Below are 21,658 nucleotides of genomic sequence, written 5' to 3' on the forward strand. Positions count from 1 at the left end.
AAGTTACTACTGAGAAAATCACTGAAAATTGCTGAAAAAAGTAGTGAATTCTAACAGATTTTCATGGGAAGAAAGCACATCACACCCAACGATCTGAGAAGGAGAAATTATATCATTATAATTTTATAAAATTGAAAAAAATAACCACTTGAATCATCCCTTCACAAATATGTATCTCGCCTTGACCGGGAGAATTCTTTGCATGGCCTAAAGTAACCTCACTTTACGCATTACTGATGTACATGTATGGTATTGTCTTTATGTCACATTTGCTTTGGTATAATTTAAAATACTGCTCAGGTAAAACATGTTTGAAGAACACAAATACATGTTATGAGCACAAAAGAATGTTTCGTGAGCACAAAAGCATGTTTTTGCCATACATTTACAATGATCTTTTATATGAAACACTGCACAATGCCGGTGTGGGTCAACAAGGCCAGGAAATAAAGAGATAGGACTCCCACAAACGTATTTACTATAGTCCCAAGCACCGTTGCATTCCTTTATCACTGTTGCACGAGCAAACACTGATTTATCTTATTTTAAGGAGTAATAGGGATTGTAATAGGCATGTAAAGACCTTTCCTAGTTTTGGTGAGAACCTGAATAGTTTTGTTGTTGTTTGTTTGTGGAGTACAATCTGTCATTTAACTTACTAATTGGAGGCATAGTGGAGTGATGAAGTATCCCAAAGCTCAAGAAAGTGTGAAGTTTTCTCAGCCGTGGGTTTGTCTACCCATCTACCGGTACAGTATGATATCCTTAAGCCAGCACTGTTGCCATTGGGTGAGCTCAGAAAATGATGACCCTCATTTAAAGTTGGGAGTTTCCAAATTGGAGCATTTTAAACCAAATTTATTGAGCCTCTGGGATTGTAGATTTTAGGTGTTTGAGAAGGCTCTATATTTATTTTTTCTCCAAGTGTAAAAAGAAGATAAAAGCTCACAAAAAGACATAGGAATAAGGTCAAAGTAACTAGAAAATTGGTCTTAAAAAGTGCTATGAATAAACATTTATGAACCCTGTACACTCTAAATTGCCTGAGCTAGTTAGGGGCACTTTCATTTGCATTAAATTGGAGGATACTGGTTATTCTAAAGATAGAACACTCAAAACTGTGAAAGACGATACATTCTAGAAGTAGAGGAATAGCTGTAGAAGGATGGACAAAAGGTTGATTATGTAGAAACACCAGAGCAGAAAAACAAAAGGATGAGCGTCAAGGCAAAAACAGGAGGGCAAGGAAAGATTGGTGTAACGGTAAAGGATGGAGGAAATAAGCAAGTTTGAAAGACAAGGAGGAATGAGAGAGCCGTCAAAAGGAAGAGGTTTAGACGGGCTGGGGAGTAAGATGGATGGGACAAAGAGAGCGATAAAGAAGCTCAGTTAAAAAGAAAAAAGAAGGATGACGGTGGAGATATGAGAGAAAGAGGACAGACTAGTGGGCGGCTGACAGAATGATAAGAATATTCTCGGCGGTGAGAGCAAATAAAGCATGAGAAACTACAAAGCAATGAATTTTGCAAAAGTATATTACCATGAATGTCTTACTCCTGCTTGTATTTGGAGTCTCATATACTTTTTGGTATGCTGAAGCTTAAAAAGATGATTCTCTGATTGAACTCAAACATTTTCAATCTTCTCACTTGGTGAATCAAAGACGACTGGTTGTAATCTTTACTAATCTCTCATATAATTTTAGACGAAATGCTGCAATGGGACAAATAAGTAAAGTAACAGTTAGACATTGTTGTTCCTGTGATTGATTAATTCAAGCACTCTTGACACCCTGATGATAGCCTCTGTGCTTCTTGTATGGAGTTTGGGTGTTCTCCCATGCTTGCGTGGGTTTTCCAGGTGCTTTAGATTCCTCTCAAATCCCAACTGCCTAATAGGTTGTTTTGAAAAAAGTGTCAATATCATCTGGTACCCCAAAACTTGCCCATAGTCATCGAAACTAGGCTCTAGCAACCTTGAGATGTCAGGAGGATAAACCTACAGTTTCACACAATTTTATGTGACCTTTGAATCATATGCATATTTTTTCTTTTCTAATCTGACCTGGATAATTTGTACATATAAAAAAATCACACAAACCTCTTCAGTAGGAATGTATATCATGTACAAAATACTAAGTGAAATATGTCACAAAAGTTTGGCAACACAAACAACAGATGCAAATGAGCAATTGTAGCTGATGGTGTAGAAAGTAACTTCTTATCAATACATGTGAAGCTACCAATTTTATAAAATCCTGGATCGGGCATTATAGAATCTTTAAAGTTGTTTCAAAATTTTGATAGTGAAGACTTTGCCATACTTCTGAAAACAATGCACGACATGACGATGTGTTAAAGTTCACATGGGTGTGATGTGACACATTTCGTTCACATTGCAATTAGCATGTTTTTGCATGAAGGGATCCATATACAAAAAAAATAAATTATTTAGTATCACAGTATGAGAATGTGTGGCAAACCCGGGAAGAGCACTATGTAGAATTAATGAATTAACAACATTATTTAGAAAAAACAAAGAATATAAAGCACAAGTGATGTGTTGAGATAGAAGTGGCTGCTTACCAGATTTTTTCTTCTTCTAGTCTGCTTAAAGAATTAGAACATATCACATAATTATTGAATTAACCATGGCGATGGGCAAGTAGTTAGCGCATCAGCCTCACAGTTCTAAAGGTCGAGGGTTTAATCTGAGATCGGTCCTCACTGTGTGGAGTTAGCGTGTTCTCACTGGGCTTCATGGGTTTCCTCCCACATCCTAAAAACATGCGATTGGCCAGCCACCGATTCAGGTTGTCCCTCGCCTGGAGCCCATAGTTATCTCAAATAGGCTCCAGCACCCCTTGTCACTCTAGAGAGAATAAGCAGTTTGGAAAATGAATAAATCAATTAACCAAGTTTGTGTTTTTCTTACAGGATGGAGTCTACAGAAAAATGTGAAATTGTGATCCAACATTTCAATGGAAAATACCTGAAGACCCCACCAGGAATTCCAAGTGAGTCTTAACTTTTGTCTCTTATGTTATATACAACTCTTAGCCAAAACCAGCGGTGTTTCTAATTCGTTTAGATTCATTACTTGTGTAAAAAACTACTGGATAAGTCTATAGATCCTACATTCTTGCTTCAGACCTGTGTTTTAAGATGTGTGGCTTAAGCGCTGAGGTTTCAATGTGTCATTGCCATCTCTCGCTCTCTCGCCATTTCTTGGTTCTTGCGACTTCTGGAGACTGGAACTACAGTGGTGAGAGAAAGAGAAGCCACTTAATATTCACCCTCATGCCTTTGTGGTCTTCTTTGCAATCTTCCTAAAAGCTTGCACTCACTTCTCTTTGCTCTCTTGCTCACCATTGCCACGTCCTTTTCTCAAGCTGAGCAAGGGGAGAAGAGACATGGGAAAAAGGTTGAAAGCTCAAACATAGCTAGAGCTTTGTTTTTGAGCGCAGCGAGTTGTCTTCTTTGTTCTAAGTCATCATTACTCCTCAGTATGCTGGAAACTTGAACAGACAGAGAAATAGAAAGGATGGACAGGCAATGGGGTAAGGAAAGGGTATAGTAAATGTCGAAAAGAAAGACTCTGAGGATAAGGCTTCAACGAATGGATAAAAAGTACCACTTAAGCATTTTGGTGCCAGGTACTGCTGCGCTCAAAGCCTTCTGTGTGTCCCCGAAAAATGTTTCAGCCAGACAAGGCCTCACCAAGGAGCTCTCCTTCACCCCGGGACATTTTCATTAACAATACACACACCTCCAACCAGTATCACAAGAAACACACTCATAAATTGCTTTCCACTTCCCAGTAATATCCTAAAGTCTGAATTTAGAATCTCCATGTATGCTCAGGCTCAGCCATTGCATAGCCAGCAGCTATTAAAGGCAAGGTGAGTAGTTACATTGAAGTTGAGCCATAATAGGAAACCTTTAAAGCTGTAATATCAGACTGACCTTCTTCGCCTTCAAGGGTCTATCTGTCAGCTGCGTAGACTTTATGATTGTTAATGGATCATTCAGACGTGGGCTAAGCAGGTAGATTGACTGCCTTGACAGAAGGAAACCATTATACAGGATTGAAATGAAAGACGTTGACATTGGTTTGTTTTGATTTGGTGCTAAAAAGTTCTCAAGGCAAGGCAAAGTAATCTCAGCACAGCATCTACACAATTCAAAATTCAACCAATGGTAATACAAGAGAAAAATAGTCTCATTTGTGGTTAATGGGACCGGCAACACCCTCCTTCCCCTGTACACATGCACCCCCAAAACATTACAATTTCACTTTCTATACCATTTCACTAAATTCATTGGTGCAAATGGAATTTTGTTCAACATCAATTCTCTCGACATCATTAATTAACCTATTTTTGTTCATACTGATCATGAATCTATCCCACGCTACCCACTCCGAACTCTGGTAAATGAAACACTGCACAATCAAATGGCTATAAACAGTTAACATGAACTGTAAATACAAGAAACCCTGATACCTATGTTTCATTAATAAGGCACACACACATTAGGCCTGCATTTTATTTTAAAAAAATATATTTCTGAATGCACCCATTTTTTTATTCCTGCAGTAGTGCTACCAAACAGTTTTTAGTAAGCAGAACAGTTATTTCTGTCCTAAATATTAAGGAACATAACTTTTGAACAGCAAAAATAGTAAAAAAAAAAAATGATTACTAGTTGTTTAGATCAGAGTACCATCTCAGTATCTCTGTATTGTCTTATTTTCTTAACGACCAAAACATTAAGAAATCCATGCTTCCTGGCAACCACTCTGTTTAATGGCTTGTCGGCCACAATGCTGTTTACTGGCTTTACAGTTGGGTGTCTTGAAAGTTCTTTTCTCCAAATTGGACATTGATCATAATTAGTTTTTTTGTTTCAACATGCTGCTTTATATCTATTCAATTTTAAATGTTGTTTTGCCCCACAAGAGCTTTCACAAAAGGTCACTGATTTTGTAGTTATTTTGGTTGTTAAGGACACTAAAATTCCTACGCCCCAATTATTTGTGGACAGATTAAATTAAATTATGTAGGTATATTCTAGTATTTTATTTAATCTGGGGACGAATATGCATGTGTCCTCTGAGCCTGAATTATGTATTCATTTATTTTGATTTGCATTACAAGGGATTGAAGTGGATTGATATTCACATTGCACAGATCACAGAATGTTAGCTCAAATACGTTCCTTATTTAGTTTACTTTGAATGGCTTTAGTTCCTTTTTTATTTCAATAAACATTTTTCTAGTTCAATTTTGAAAAAGGCATGCCAATAGTCTTCTGCAAATCATTTTCAGTAAACACACTGTTTGAGTGAGCCATCATGATGACCTTATTACTACAAGAGTTACCATCTACATAACAGTCAACATACCTTTATGTTAAAGAAACTTGAAAACAACTGTACATCAGAACAGGACTTGTTCCAGATCCAGACCACAGTCCCCCATTTTCAGATGGGGAGCAAAGATATTCTGTTGTAGTATAACATCATTCAGCACACACCTTGGCCAACTGGGATCTAAATTGTGTTTGTAGGCAACACGTCAATTTTGAATATAGCTGTTACAAATACTACCGCTATATCTACCGCTTTTAAGGCTTTATGTTGTCCATGCTTTATGGGAAGTGTCTTTCACCCCTCAGTAAATTGTGTGACTGACACATAAAATCCCAAGTTTAATTGCCTTACTCTTCAAGATTGAAAACTTAGGTGTGTTTATGGTATGGACAATGTGGCCGACAAGTCTGCTTGCTTCACAGCCCTCAGGCTTTGGATTTTCTGTTGAATTTGGATGTTTTCTCTATAATCTGTGTTGCCACCCTCACATTCCTCATTATATTCCTTACTTTTCGGTGGAAGGCACCACTCAGCATGTATATTTTCTCTGAGGGGAAAACAACTTGTAACACTTCTGTATTGAGATTCTGCATTTAAATTTACGCCATATTCATGGAATGTTTACGTAGTCCATGTCTCCTTGTGAATAGACATTCAAACATAGCTAATCACCTTGACTTATCAAGCAGTAACTGCTAATAAGATTGAAAAGGCCATGTTTATATGCGTGAATCCAAGTGTCAGTATGGTATGTATGTACTGCTCATAATATGCCTTTTCAGCATGTTCCAAATTAGAACACATGCTGTTTACTACACTTGGTTTTGGAGAAGGCTAGTGTGTATTATTGCAGCAATAGTATTTCCCTCGAGTCCCTTGCTGCACAGGGCAGCTTCTTCATCCATCCTTTTTTGACAGGTCCAATGCAACTCTTGGAAAGGTCCTACCTCACAAAGCACAGTGTGAGCATGTGTGCACGTGCATTTATAAGCTTGTGTGACAGCCATGACCACTGCTCTCTACTAGCACACGAACTGCATGAGCATGAATACAGTCATGCTCCACTAAGGCTGACCCCAATGGAATGTCAATGCAATATGTAATGGGAATGCTTTGCCCACCATTTAGCATTTGAAATGGCAAATACACAAAGGAATTACAGTACTGCGATATATATATATATATATATATATATATATATATATATATATATATATATATATATATATATATATATATATATATATATATATATATATATATATATATATATATATATATATATATATATATATATATATATACACACACATATATATATATATATATATATATATATACACACACACATATATATATATATATATATATATATACACACACACATATATATATATATATATATATATATATATATATATATATATATACATATATATCTACACATACACACACACATATATATATACAAATACACATACACATACACATATATATACAAATACACACATACACACATATATATATACAAATACACACATACACATATATATACAAATACACATACACATACACATATATATATACAAATACACACATACACATACACACATATAGGACTACAAAATTTATTATAATAATTACGAGTGGTTAGCGTGTCGGCATCACTTCTCTGGGATCCTGGGTTCAAATCCACAAGATTCAAACTTGCTACAACAGTGCTTACCACTGACTGCTTTTGTATGCATTCAAGTTAGACAATGTTCACATGTAGATAGATGCATGTAATCAGCTATCCAGGTCAGGTTTTTTCACTGATACCCGGTTGATATGAGCTGTGCATAGCTGCTCAACACAGCTGTCACGGGGGCCCACTCAAACCACTCTTCTCTGCCCACGTCTGATTTGGATTCAGAGAGAGGGACATGATCGATAGCCCTGATGGAGCACTACAGCTGTTTAGCAATTCTGTGCAATGCGGCAGCCGCTGTCGCCGTTGTTGGACCACGATCGTGCATATACTTGCGTGCCGATTCAATCTCTTGAGCATGCATGCTCCAAATGCTTTGTCATAGTATTTTAAGCTCTGTGCTTAGAGATTGATAGGCATACGACGACAGAACAATTTCTGTTTAGAAAAATGAACCATTTGTTATTTTAAGGTGAGCACAAAGAGTTATTCTTGTTTTGCAGAGCATGTGGATTTACTCAACAGACAAAATATATGAAATATGTGAATGTGACTACAGCAATAAAGCATGCTGAAGTAAGACCAACAGGGACGCATTTTGATTTACATTACAACCCTGAGCAATGGGAAAGTCAACGGAAGTGCAGACGAAAAGTGATTTAATCCGCTGGCTCTGCTGAGCCTGATTAAAGCCTGTCATCCCACAATGCATTAAACAGCTTAAAGACGACACCTTATGGTTAATGTAATTCAAACCGGAGATACATTAGCAATTGCCATGTTTTGGCAGGTGAGTAATCTGTTGTACATTTTATAGTATTGTTGGAAGTTGGCAGAGAGGAAATTAATAAACATTTGATACACTATACACGGTGCTGTTGGCATTCATACAACAGCTAAACTTTGTGTTTTTTAGGAGAATACAAAAATGGTGGTGTGAGGAACTCAATGTTGAAATTTTCTTGCATGTACATAGGTGTTTGTGTATATTAATCCACACAGGTATTTATGTCCATACAAGTATAGTATATACAACAGAATCTAGGCACATGTTGCAGGTACTGTAGTCTATCTTTAATTTTGTAGTTCTGTCCACTTTTCCCTAAAAAATGGCCAGTTTACGAAACAGTTTTACATCTTATAATGTGAAGTAATTACCAAATACTAAAACACCCCCAATTAAAGATTTAGGCAAATTTTATCAATGAATCTGGATGTCTCAGTGAATGAAGCTTTTGAAGTGGCATAGTCAAAATTATTTTTATTTAACCCTATTGAACATTTTTGAAATCACCTTAAAATTCTTTTCAGGCTGTTTCTGACTATAAAAGTGGGGTTTATCCACATTAGTAAGAATAATACACGTACACCACAGTGTTCCTCAATGGGTAAAGTTATTATACTAAAATATTTCCTTATAGATTCAACCACTTCCTAGATTTAGCATTACAGGCAGGGGACAAAGGAAGTTATTATTGGCAATCCCAGTAAGTCAGACAGCTTCCTGAAAAACAATCATTTCCCTTGATGCACTTTCTCATTATTACCTTATCTTGGCTGCAGACCATAATCTGGATTTGTCACGCTTTGTTTGTTTCGCCACGGGAAGATATCCGTCATGAATTAGCTAAGAAGAGAGAGGACAAATTGGGCTGGTGTGTGAGGATATGTCATTCAAATATTACGTTTTTCACCAGTGACATTTCAGGAATTGTAATATAAACTTTACAAATTGGGAGTAGAGAGATGCTTTGGTTGGGTTTGGCTGATATGATAGGCTTCACTCTCCGCTCAACCATATCTAATGAAAGGATAGGCAGGATGAAAGAGATTGCATTGACTGAAAGATACGTATTAAGGTAGTGTAAGTGAGAAATATGCTGTTGGTGTAGACTAAGATGAATAAACGTGACAGGACTTGAGAGGAAGGCCAGAGTGAACAGATGGGGAAAGGGCAGTGAGGGGGAAAAAGTGATGGGTGGTGTTGCGAAACAGAGGAGAAAGTTGGATCGAGCTATGCTTTCGCAAGGTTACATTTGAGGAAAGTTTATGCCGATGCATCTGTAGTAGGCAAGATGAAAGCGTGACATTGACTTTTCAGCTGCTTCCTGAGTTTGACCTGCGTGCCGCTGGCCCAGCTGTCCAGTGTTGATCCCCTTTATCTCTTTGCCTCTCACCCTGCTCTAGCATTTCTATTCACACCTTTTGTTGTCCCAGCTTTTTTCCCTCTCATCTGTCACTCCCTCTTTTCTTCCTGCTGCTATTGGCTTTTATCACCCGCTCTTTCTCAGCATACCTGCATTTATCTCATCTCTCATCTCATTTTCTGAACCGCATTATCCTCATTCGCTTGGGGGGTGCTGGAGCCAATCCCAGCTGTCTCCGGGCCAGAGGCGGGGGACAACACCCTGAATCAGTGGCCAGCCAATCGCAGGGCACAAGGAGACGGACAATCATGCACACACATCCATACTTAGGGGCAATGTCGAGTGTCCAATCAGACTACCATGCATGTTTTTGGAATGTGGGAGGAAACCGGAATACCCGGAGGAAACTGACACATGAGCAGCCTCTCGTGTCCACTGTATGCTCGTATATCAAAATTTTACTCGTATCTCAATATAAATAGTTGCCCAAAATTTTACTCGTATCTCAAATTGCTCGTACGTCGAGGTACCACTGTACTTTGAGGGATCTTTAATTTTTCATCAAGAGATATTATTTTATTGAAAGTAATGACATAGTCACTTATTGGTGACAGCCCCTAATAAGCCAATTAGACTTGTCAGGCTTGACTCAATGTACAAATCCGGTTTAATTTCATACTTAAGTTGTATCTTGAGCCCGTTAAACAAGCACCAACAGGAAAAAATATGTTTGATTTATAACAACTCACAGACAAAAATAAGTTTTTGATATATAGCTATAACGGCTGTTGTAAAACTATTTGGACCTCAAAACCGATTGCATCCTCCTTGTGTGTCACTACTTTTTATTAAAGAAGAAAAAAAAGCAGCTATCACTTGCACTTTAACACATCAATGTCACTGTCCCGGGACGCAGAGGGCAGTGAGATAAATCAAGCTGCTTCAACCCCAAAATAGAATGCAAACCTCCATTAGAAGAGGATTCAAGCAGTGTGGGAACAAGCAGAGGTCACTTTGGTCAGCCAAGTTATTTCTGCCACATCACTAGACCTCCAGGAATGAACAGCCTGTCATTCATCCAACAATCTTCTGGCAGGGAAGGGGGCACACGTTCATGCGAAACAAAGAATCAGTGTAGAAGGTCCCGCAAATTAAACGATGAAAATGACACTTCATGTGTCAATTTTCATCTTTTTTTAGTTATTCAGCAAAGCTCTGGTTTTATCCTTCACTAAAGGTAATACATATATCATGGTAAAGGACTTAGTTGTTACTTTATCACTTTCCCTGGGTTTTGTTTTTCGTGAACAACTTTTCGTAATTAAAGTTCACCTTGGCTCACCTCCCATCCCCACTCCCTGCAATTGGGTCTAACTACACTCTCTGCATGCCTCAAATCTAACACAAAACAACTCAACCTAACACTTGTAGTATATTTTTTTGTGAAATTTGACTTTGCTGCTTACTAATGCTATAATTGTGAGATTATGGATCTTGTGAGTAGATGGCTTGTTTTGGAAGATCATTTTTGTAAATGCTCATTTCTAGATATATAACACTTAATGGTTATAGATGTATTATTTCCCGTTCCTTTACTCTGTTCAGGGTAGTGCATAAAACATATGCGCCTCTTGTGATCATCAAAGTTCCTCATCCCGATGTTGATGGCATTGCAAAAAGCACAGAAAAATGAGAAATCCCAACACCAGAAAAAAAATATCCCTCCCCCCAACACGTGTACACACGCTCCTATACACATCAATAGTCTATTAGAAGTGTGTTGCTTTCATTACCTCCGGTTTGGCCCTAAGACAGCCTTCAGAGTGAAGTACAGCAGAGTATACCTAGCTGGGTTTGCAATATATACAGCAAGAGAATTCTGGTAATTGCCAGCACCCTGTTCCCTGTTTGCTGTGCGCCATGTATGAAGTATGAATCTACCCTATCAAGAGACCTACATTGCTGTGCTGCACTACATCTGACTACAACTACCTGTCCCCAATCAAGCAAAAGTTAAGGGAGAAAGACCATGAGCCTTAATTCCTCAGAGAAAGGAATACCAATACTCAATATATAATTATAAGTTGAAACAACAAACAGGAACTGTTAGAATACTTGCATCTATACTGTTAGTGTTTCTCCTCGTATATGCAGCTATTAAGCACAAACTACCTTGCAAATTTCATTGTACTATCATGTTATGTTTTATGTAAGCAAGAGCCACAGCCTGAACATTTTTGGATTTTTTTTTCACCAATTTTTAATCCCTATTGTATGTTTACCATAATTACTCACAAGGGTGCCTTTCCCGGCTAACTACACGCACCAGATAAGGAAAACCCTGAATTGTTCGCCAGCCAATCGCAGGGCACAAGCAGGGGGACAATACTTCACACTTACACCCATAACTAGAGGTAATCAGGCTACCATGCATGTCTTTGGAATGTGGGTGGAAACCGGAGTACTCGGAGAAAACCCACGCAGGCCCGGGGAGAACATGCAAACTCCACACAGGTGGACCGACCTGGATTTAAACCCAAGATCCCAGAGACATGAGGCTGACGTGCTACCAGTCAGGTCACTAGGCCATCCGTATATTTCCATATAAAATAAATAAAATATCTTAATTACGTACAATTATAGAAGAAGGAATTGAAAATTTGCAACAAAAAAAAGTTAATTTTAAAAAGCACTTAAGATTTTTTTTCCTTGCATCTTTTTTTTCACAAGATAGTATTTTTTATTGGCACATGTTGAAAAATGTTTCATAGTTGATAGTTGAGTTAACATTAAATTGAAATGTGTAGTCATTGATTATTCATCCTTCCTCTTGCTGTCATTCCTTTCCATTGTCTTTTATTACTACCCAAACAGCAGTTTTGAAATTATAGCCAATATGTTTCCCCCTTCAACAGAGCCTGTCTTGATCCTGTTATGGATACACAAACAGATTTAAGACTTCCATCGAGCCAGTCATATCGTTTTAGGCCCAGACATGATCTAGCCACCGATTCATCCAGATCAATTTTTCAGGATGTCTTATTTGTAGAGTGAGCTGCCCGCTTTGTGAAGGAGGGGGCCGCGGAGCCATGTAGTCAGGGTGTATCCAATTTCATGCTGCAAAGCAAATGGCCTTGGAGATCAAGGATTATACAGCAGATTTCCAAGTCGAGGTACTATTGATTCACGGTGCCCCTGGTGAGCTTTACGTTGTAGCTTTTTTCATGTAAGCTTTTAAATGCTGCTGCCTCCTAAGTATCCAACCATTCTACATCAGATACGCTCTGCCACATTACGTGTCCACTTCAAAAATATTTGTAACATCCATGTCAGAAAGTCACACAAAAAATCTTCTTCTTAATTGAAAATTCTGTTTATTGACACATTGAATGTAAGAAGCACCTTAGCAATTAGTTTTGGTCATGTTTTGAACAAGTCAACTCTTGTGTAAACAGGAAAAAAAACTGCAATATTTTGTCTCAAAGTAAAAAACGCACTGACAAAATGACTTAGCTTGGAAATGCACGTTGTAGAAAAACGTAATTTCTGATTCACCATTTTAAGTGTTGTTCTAGAGACCCCTCCCCCATCAAAAATAATTCTCAAAACGAATGTTTAGCTGTCGCAATCGGGCAATAGCTATGCCTGTTGAAGTGATGAGTGTCTGTTTTCTTGGAGTTTAAGAGTTTACTTACTTATTTTTATTCAACTACTTTTTTTTTTTTACCTATTGCAGGGAATTGATTAGCAAATGAGGTTTTTGGGCCCTGTGATTTTAAATGAGCAATTCATTTGAATGCCGTCAGTAAAAAGATGATATTCCATATAAAGCTAGTGTCTTTTCGTTCACATTTACATTTTTCTATAAGTTGACCTCACTACATAATTTGAAAAAAAAACCTGATGACTATGTTAATTGTATATGCACTTAACCCAGTGCATCAACTTCAAAGAGTGCTACTTTCCTATAAGTAGATATTGATGTAAAACTGTTGTCCAAAAAGTTCCGTTCATGTCACTGGTCTAATGTTACATAGATGTATTTAGTATGTAAACAGTATATCTTTTTTTTTGGACACAAATTTGATTCCATAATGAAATTCCCTTCTCATTTTAGATTGTGACATATGAACATAAAATTGTTGAAATGTCTTTGAAACCTCGAGTTTACTTTTGACTAGAAATGAAAAATGTATGTATAAACACATTTTAGTTAGCAGTGATAGACTGTAACACTCCCTGTGACCTTTTTGAGCATAAGCTGTTCAGAAATGGAATAAATTAATGAAAAGGAATTAAATTACTTGTACATAATGAGATGGATGATAGCAGGAACTTGATGTGCAAGTAGCACATGCAGATGTTGAAACCCAAACATTTTTTAAAGTAGATGACAAGGTATTCTTCCACGGGGAAAAAAAATATTAGGTTGACCACTTTTTGTTGTTGCTGTGCTATCCCATGGTCAGCTACATTTGTAGGGACCCCCCAACCCCTCCACCATGATGTGACACTCTCTCCTTCTCTCTTCCCTGTCTTAGGAAGTCAATTAAAAGTTTGTTTGTAGTCATGCTATTCAGCCATCTGTTCTTGTACTTTTCCTGGTTCCTCTTGTTTAGTCTCCAAACTGAAATTTAAATGTAACCTTTTGACATCCAATTTACATTCATTAAAGCAAAAATGCCAATAATCATCTTTTGCTATTGTGGCATTTAAAAAGAAATTACAATCTAGCACAAAGAAAGTTAAATAAGTAAAACACAGTTTGAGAAATGTGTTTCATCAGACATTTAAAGCAAATGTTGCACATTATAGTATGAGTTATTCAGATAGATATAGTTTAAAATCATAACTTTTTTACCAAACTCGCAATTTTCCCGTAAATCACTATCTAATCCATTAAAGTTGTAACCTACTTCCAAAAATTCTGGAAGTAGAAGGCACACCTAAAGCCCCTTTCTTTTGGGATTAGTCTTGCTATTTTAGGTCGGCGGCCTAGGTTAGGTTAGGTTATGTTAGAACGTTATTTCACCCCGTAATCTGGATTTTCTTGGTTGCAGTAGCAAGACAGACACAAGACACACAAGACATTGTAGACCTAGGTAAGAAACTAGAGCCACACACAGGAAATCCACAAGATAGGGACCTTCTGCAGACTGAAACTGAGGTTACCACACAGTCCCTTTGGTAGTGTGGACATTTTAAAGATCATCTTCCTTGCCTAGATTCTCCTGAACTGTCCTATAACCTAATCAGCAGCAGTGGAGTCCAGCCAAACAATATAAAAAAAACATTTTAAGAACAAGAAAAAAAGGGACTGATAGTCTAGAAAATAAAGCATAAGCATAAATATCTATAAGGGTGTTGAAGATCAACTATTAGGAAAAAAAGTGAAAGTTGCATTTTGGTTTGTCTCATCTCATTTTCTGAACAGCTTTATCCCCCACTAGGGGGGTGCTGGAGCCTAATTTATGAATAATTGTCTATCCACATTGGGAGGCAAACAGGATAAAAGGGATTCCAATGATTCTCGGGATTGGGTAACCGGAAATAGGCACATAATTGTGTAAAATCAACCACGGGGAGTGTTAGATATTTGCTCACAGGGAGAAACCTTCTCTGTTCTCACAGCCATTACAAACAATTGTGGTTTAGCCAGCAGCCCCCTGCTGAGACAAAGAATAGAAAAGATGAGGGGAGGCTGTTCCTCTTCAGCATTATCTAAATAACAGGCCAGGGAATTCAATAAGTACCGGCCTCATCAGACCTCATCAGCTCTTCCAATTAGGTTGTTCGCTGTGGCCGCTGGTGGGATGGTTGCCGTTGGTGATGAATGATAGACCGATTCGATGGTGTGCTTGGCTGGAATGTGCGCTGTGCTTTTTGTGTCACTTTCTTATTTGTCTGTATCTTAAGCTTTTATTCTTATTTTTCACAAGATAGTTCATTCATGATCCATATTGACTCTTCAACCTACTTCCTCTGTCCTTGATACCACAATGATGACTCTTTTACGGGCAAGTGTTCAACTTTGCAGGTAGAAGCATTATGTTTTAGCTCACTAAGGCTTGGGAAGCTACGAGATATCGATGTTCTCCTCCCACATTAGTACTCACTGTTTCCCCAGGGGTCAGGACACGTGGAGAACATGGCTCTTCCATATTGATTGTGATCCATTAATGCCAACTGAGAAAAACAGAGCCTTTCATTACATCTGAGAAAGTCAGGCAGACTTTAAATAAGCTCTTATTTTGCCCAAATAGTCATTTTTACTTGGATGCATGATCACTTAAGATGATTAATTAAAAGAACAAATGTCTCTGAAACATTGGGTTTTCCAACAATCAGTACAGACTGTTCTTTTACATTTGTTTTTGTTCCATCAATGAACTAATAGGAGAATGATTCAGTCATTCATTCATTCATTAATTCATTTATCTTCTATACTGCACATCCTCGTAAGAGTTGCTGGAGCCTATCCCAGCTGACCTTGGGCGAAAGGCAGACTAAACCCTAGACTGGTTCACAGTCAGCCATAGGGCACACAGAAAGACAAACAGCCATCTGCACTCACAGTCATACCACCACCAGCGGGAATCGAACCCATTCCTGCTCGCACAGTTCAGTCAAGTGAACCTCTACACCATGAGATTGCTTGCTTTACTTTGCCTTGCAATTAGCTGGCAACCAATATGGCGTGTCCTCTGCCTGCTGACCGTGGTTGGCTGTGATAGGCTCTGGAACCCTCCACAACCCTTATGAGGATAAGCGGTATGGATGATGAATGAATGAATGTCACAGTCATGAAATTATAGCCCCTGTACTTTGGCTGGAATCAGTTGGGAAAATCTCCAGCACACACATGACCATAATGAGGATAAGTGGAAGAAAATGCATGGCTGGATGGTTACTGACTAGAAACTAGATCCAATAAAAATGCAGCATCAGATGTCCTGCCCTTATTCAGTTTAGATTTGTGCTGTCAGCGAGAAATTAATTTAACCATGTGTTCATTATGGTAGTTGCAATTCACAGCAGTATGGAGAGAATCATATCCTGCTGAGACATGTTTCTATTTTGGCTGTCTAATTTACTAAATAAGAAAAGTGTCTTAGTCTTACTATGATTTAGTGCAGCACCAGAAAACCTAATCTCCATTATTAAACATTATTATTACATGTATACATAGTTTAAAGATGAATAATTATATAGTTATTCAGCTCTAAAACAGCTGTGCTTAATTTCATGGCCTGTGAGCATATGTGGTATTATTTGAGTTGTATTTGCCATCAACTGCAAAAGCTTCATGATTGTATTTCTTAAAGCTGACTTGGAAACATAGAAATGTCATCCGGTGATGAATGTCTGAGACAAGCGCACCCAACATATCATACAATGTGAGTTTTAGAAAGTGAGGCTTGTGTCAAGTGTGTCTGAGAACAAAGAGAATATACCTGAAAATGACTGAATTGCGACTGCAGTATTTTTAATACACTGTTTGAAGTTCACACAGCACGTCTTCTATCTGAGTCAATGAGGACAACAATTTGAGGCTTTTTAATTATAATAATGCCATGACATCTTTCCAATTCAAACAATGCCAATCATCTCAACCCTAAAAACAATTTGTCATTTAATTCAACATAGTAAACCCTCAAAATCCAAACTGAATTAGTTTTGAGAAAGTTCCAGCTTTGAAACTATTTGTGTGTGCTATTTTACTGAAACCTGCAACCGGGGTTGAAAAAAAATGGAAAAAATGACCTCAATGCTCTTTTGGCAAGTTTTCCAAAGCTGTAAATATAGTATTTTAAAATCGGATTCTATGTAGTTGGCACTGTAATATGATTTTCTTCAAATTTGAGGTTTATAAAATCTGTCAATGTAGCTGAAGACGAGACATGTTTTGCTGTCAAAGCTTAGTAACACTACTTCCTTTCTACTACTGACATATCGAAGTACACATTTCACCAGTGTAAATAAACGACTTTAAAAAGATCAGGGAAATGATGATGCTCATCATTTCAACATCATTTTTTCCATTTGCTTGATCAGACCATGTTTTAACCACATTTATTCGTGGTTGCCATTATCCAACTATAAAAATATCAAACATTTGTTATATTAATGAAACATTATGGAATATGACTAGAGACTGAAAGAAAAGCTGAATGTGGTTTTGTAGTACCACTTTTAACAAATACCAAGAGTCACAAAGTATATGTGTCCAAAATCTTTAGTAGTCCAGAACAAGACAAGTTTAAATATTAGAAATATGGCCACAGAGAGGTCTCAAGTATTACAAAACTAGAGTAGAAAATAATACTATACAAGCACAACTTGTAAGGCCTGCGATCTTTAAGTCAAAGGGACAATGTTTTCTTTTGTTACCCACTCATCATTTATCTGAAAGAAGGATCAATTAACAAACTAAAAGTGATCAACATTTTGTAATTTTTCTGTCTTTGCAATGCACATACAAAACCACTCCTTAATGATGTAAATCTTGGACGAATATTCCTTAATTGAGAGTTCATTTGAAAAGAAAATCATGTAAAAATGAGACAGTTTCGTATCTCAGTTTGACACCAACGCAAAGATTGCATTCCCAACTATTGAGATTGTCTTTAGTATGATCAGTATATTATTACAAGACCAAATGGTTATCAAATATAAAGCAGGTCTTCCCACACACTGTTGTGTATAAGTGTAGCTGTTCTTTTAAGAACGACAAAAAACAAAGAGAGCTGCACCTGCAGCTTCTGTCAACTAGTGGATAACTCCTTTCAACTCGACGTTAATTACAGACTCTGCAACACTGCTGACAGCTGGGACACTGTCATTTCAGCCAAGCAAATCTTCTCACACATACTGAAGCTGCTCTCTTCTGTCAAAAAGTCACCTGATCCTCAATCAGGAATGCCTCCACTCTATTGATCCCTATACGGCTATACTAGTGAAGGGGTCACCTGTGTGCACACACAGGCTCCCATTTTAACATTCAGCTGCCCTCGTTTCGGTTGACCATTAATCAACAACGCCAGCATTGATCGTCAATCAACAATGACATAATTGATCCGACTGGTAGTGCTACAATATGATTGTGCCCTCATCCCACACTATAGTCAGGCTGTGGTGTATTGATCCTATTTGGATAAAGTACTGAAGGATCTTTTTTTTTTGGAATTCATTTATCGTCCCATAATTTGATTTTCCTCCCTGTCTGTATTTTTCTTACTGATCGTTCATTGAAAGGAAACCTAGTTAGCCCACTAGGGAGCACTACTCCTTTTGAATATAACATGCTTCTGCTTCTTGCATTCATTTTCAAGCATATTTAATGCCACTGTTGAGCTGCCATAATCAATTTACAGGCAGTGGTTGCCTAAAGGTTAAGGTTAAGTGAAAAGTCATTTCAAATCCCTGGACTCATGGTGATAATAAATGGGCAGCACGCTACCATTTAAATTTAGCCTCTAAAATCCATTTTTTTCATGTGATTTCCTCTTTGGCCAACAATAGAAAGCTGTTTGAAATGCACCTTGGGTGAGAATTTACGTAAGTCTTTAAATGTCAAGCAGTGCTGCTCAAAATATAGCTTTCACGACAAGCTTGTCTTTGAATGCATCCATATTCATTCCATCAACCGTCAATCATTGTAAAATAAGAACTACTGTCATCCTTCACCACTTCGTGGCTTCAACATTCGCGGTTTCAGTATACATTGCATTTTTTTATATTAAGTATCCAAATCAAATATGTTCATAAAAATGTAAAAATTCACGCTGAAACTCTTATGCGAAACACCGAGGATGAAAAATGACATAATTCAGGGCTGCACTTCTTGTTTTGCGCTGAATTGGGTAGCACTCAGCGCTGAAGAAGAAGCGATATCTAATTTTCGACGAATGATGCGCCAAATAATATTAGGCCAAAAATGACGCGTTGTCTTTTCCGGTTTACTTATGATAGAATTTTGAATCACGCAATCACCTGTGGAGAAAGACTAAACCAAGCCTATTCCATCTTTGGATTTTGAATTGCCGTCAAAAATGTCTCCTAATCCAATTAACCCCAGAAAAAAAAACAGACATGATGACCGTGACCGAAAAAGTGACGTTGCCAAATATGCTGAAGGCAAAGCATGCCATTGCAGCATAAATGAATCTACCATGCGTTATTCCAAGAAAGAAGGTGAACATTCGGAAAAGAGAAAAAATATACTTTTCTAAATACCAAGCAAGTGATAACCACTAGGAATAAAAAAGAACTAGTATAATGAGGGATTTACACCATAGAAAGGACGTCAACACACTGCAAAAGGATCCAATGAGGACCTTGTTGAAATGATCCCTTTGGGGAGTGGGGAAGAAAAAGATGAGGACAACAATGAAGATGAAGGTGGATAACATGGTCTTACAATCTGTACGAGATCTTCAATATTGCACGAAGTTTGCAACAACAGGTCCAGGAGATTGATGACAACATGGTTGTAGCCATTGAATTTAACAATCATTTAGACAGTGTCATGTCCTTGTACAAAAGCAGATTTTTACTAGAAAAGAAACGGCATTCGCCATGTTCCTTGAGCTCCGAAAAACTCTCGCAGAAAGAAGCTCCTCCTGTTACCCCTATGGCACCCATTGAAGATTGCATCAATGATCCAATGGATCTCGAATCTGAAGAAAAGGACTTGGACTAAAGTTTCTAATAACCATTTTTTTATACTCAAGTGGAGAGGAACTATTTTCACTTTGAGTGCAGTACTTAAAGTATTTTATTTTATAATTTATTGTATAGATTTATATATTAATACATATCAGTCTGTTTGGGCAGTTAGACTGAATTACAATCTGCATGATTCATCTCTGTAGATGGGAGGTCTCTTAGGTCACTGGAGGCGTCGGTGATGTTATAATACTTGGTTAGTTTCAGCGTCAGCCCACACAGGCAGTGACACAGACAGGAACAACACAAGAAAAGCCCAAAGGCACAGACTGTCCACCACAGCTAAAATAGTCTGGGAACAAAAAGAACAAAAATAAGGAGAGTTGAAAATTCAATATTGCAGTTAGGCACCTAAAGGCTAAAGGAAAAAAAGTATAAGTTAAGTTAGAAAATTATGTATTTATTTTATACAAATATTTTTTTACTCCTTAGATACAGAATTTTTCCAAAGATTATTCATAGGAGTAAAAAAAATAATGAAAAAGGTTTTACATGTACAATATTTGATTGCTTTAATGTGTTACTGTCAACAAATCTTAAAAGGTGAAATGTGACCTGCATTCAAATGATTTACTCTGGCGTACTAAAAACTTCAGGCCCAGTGAGTTTACTTGGCCCACTTAATTCATGTTTTAAGTACATAACTAAATGCCAAATGTGTTGTTTTCTTAGCTGGGTTGTTATTTTGAATCCACTACATAAATAGTGCTTTTAGTCTCATCTATTCTGAGCCAAGTACAATGTGGCTCATGTAATTACCACACTATGCAGCTGTGTAAAGGGACCGATTTTACTGGAACTAACATGTTGGCCGTTATGGTCCAGTGTATGTGTGACTCCAGCAATAACTTATGGCCCCTTTTAAAACATGACCTGACAACTGAACAACCTTAAACTACTTGTTTCAGTTCCATCTCAATTAAATGATTGGCACATTCTGTTTTAAATGCTCCTTTGTCAAACTTTCTGGATAGAAAAGTGGCTGTTTGACCGCTGGTAAATATTTACCAGTTCACAACAGATGCAGAGATTCTGAGGGAAAAAAAATGTATCCTCTCAAAATAATGCAAAAAAATATCATGTCTTCAAGTCTAAGTATTAAAGTACATACCACCTAGGCTCCCTTTAACAAGAAATGCTCTACTTTACACCATTCTCTGTTGCCATCATCATTAGTTTCTACAGTAAGAGAAATTGCCCCACCCAGCAGATGTGTTTGCCTAATTTACTGAAGTCAAAACTCTCAATAGTACTGAAAACACACGCTACTACTAGATTGGATCAGATCTTTTGACAAAATCCAATACTGACCGATACTCCCAAAATAACTTATACTTATACTGAACATCAGATCGAGACATCACTAGTTCCAACCTTCCTTTGTGGAGTTAAATGTTTTGGGAATGCGGAGTAAAGACATTTTCTTCCTCCACATCCCCAAAACAGGCATCATAGATTGGTTGAAATTGATTTTAAGTATGAGAGTGCATGTGAATGTATATTTGTGTCATTTTGCCTTATGATTGGCTGCCAACCAATTCAAAAAATGCCTCAACCCTAAAGCGCCTGCAGGGATAAGCGCAACAGAAAATGAATACATAAATTTTGATACAAAATATGGAATTTAAGTTTTTAAGTATTCAAAACTACAAATACAAGCATTAACACGCACCCCATCTCAATCAAAATAATGTTCATGAACTGAGAACCATATGGATGA

The 21,658-nt window shown here is 37.5% G+C and overlaps 1 protein-coding gene across 5 annotated transcripts in view; it reads left to right on the forward strand.

The window, feature by feature from the left end:
* The window catches only part of rbms3 (RNA binding motif, single stranded interacting protein), a 209,944-nt gene that overhangs the window by 139,445 nt on the left and 48,841 nt on the right, over window positions 1-21,658 (forward strand). For all 5 annotated transcript variants that reach the window (XM_077743455.1, XM_077743457.1, XM_077743458.1 and 2 more), the window contains one exon: window positions 2,937-3,016. In XM_077743455.1, the coding sequence (XP_077599581.1) occupies window positions 2,937-3,016 (80 nt within the window). The remainder of the gene's footprint in view (window positions 1-2,936; window positions 3,017-21,658) is intronic.

Source organism: Stigmatopora nigra, chromosome 21 (genome assembly GCF_051989575.1).
Source record: "Stigmatopora nigra isolate UIUO_SnigA chromosome 21, RoL_Snig_1.1, whole genome shotgun sequence".
Classification (NCBI taxonomy): Eukaryota; Metazoa; Chordata; class Actinopteri; order Syngnathiformes; family Syngnathidae; genus Stigmatopora; species Stigmatopora nigra.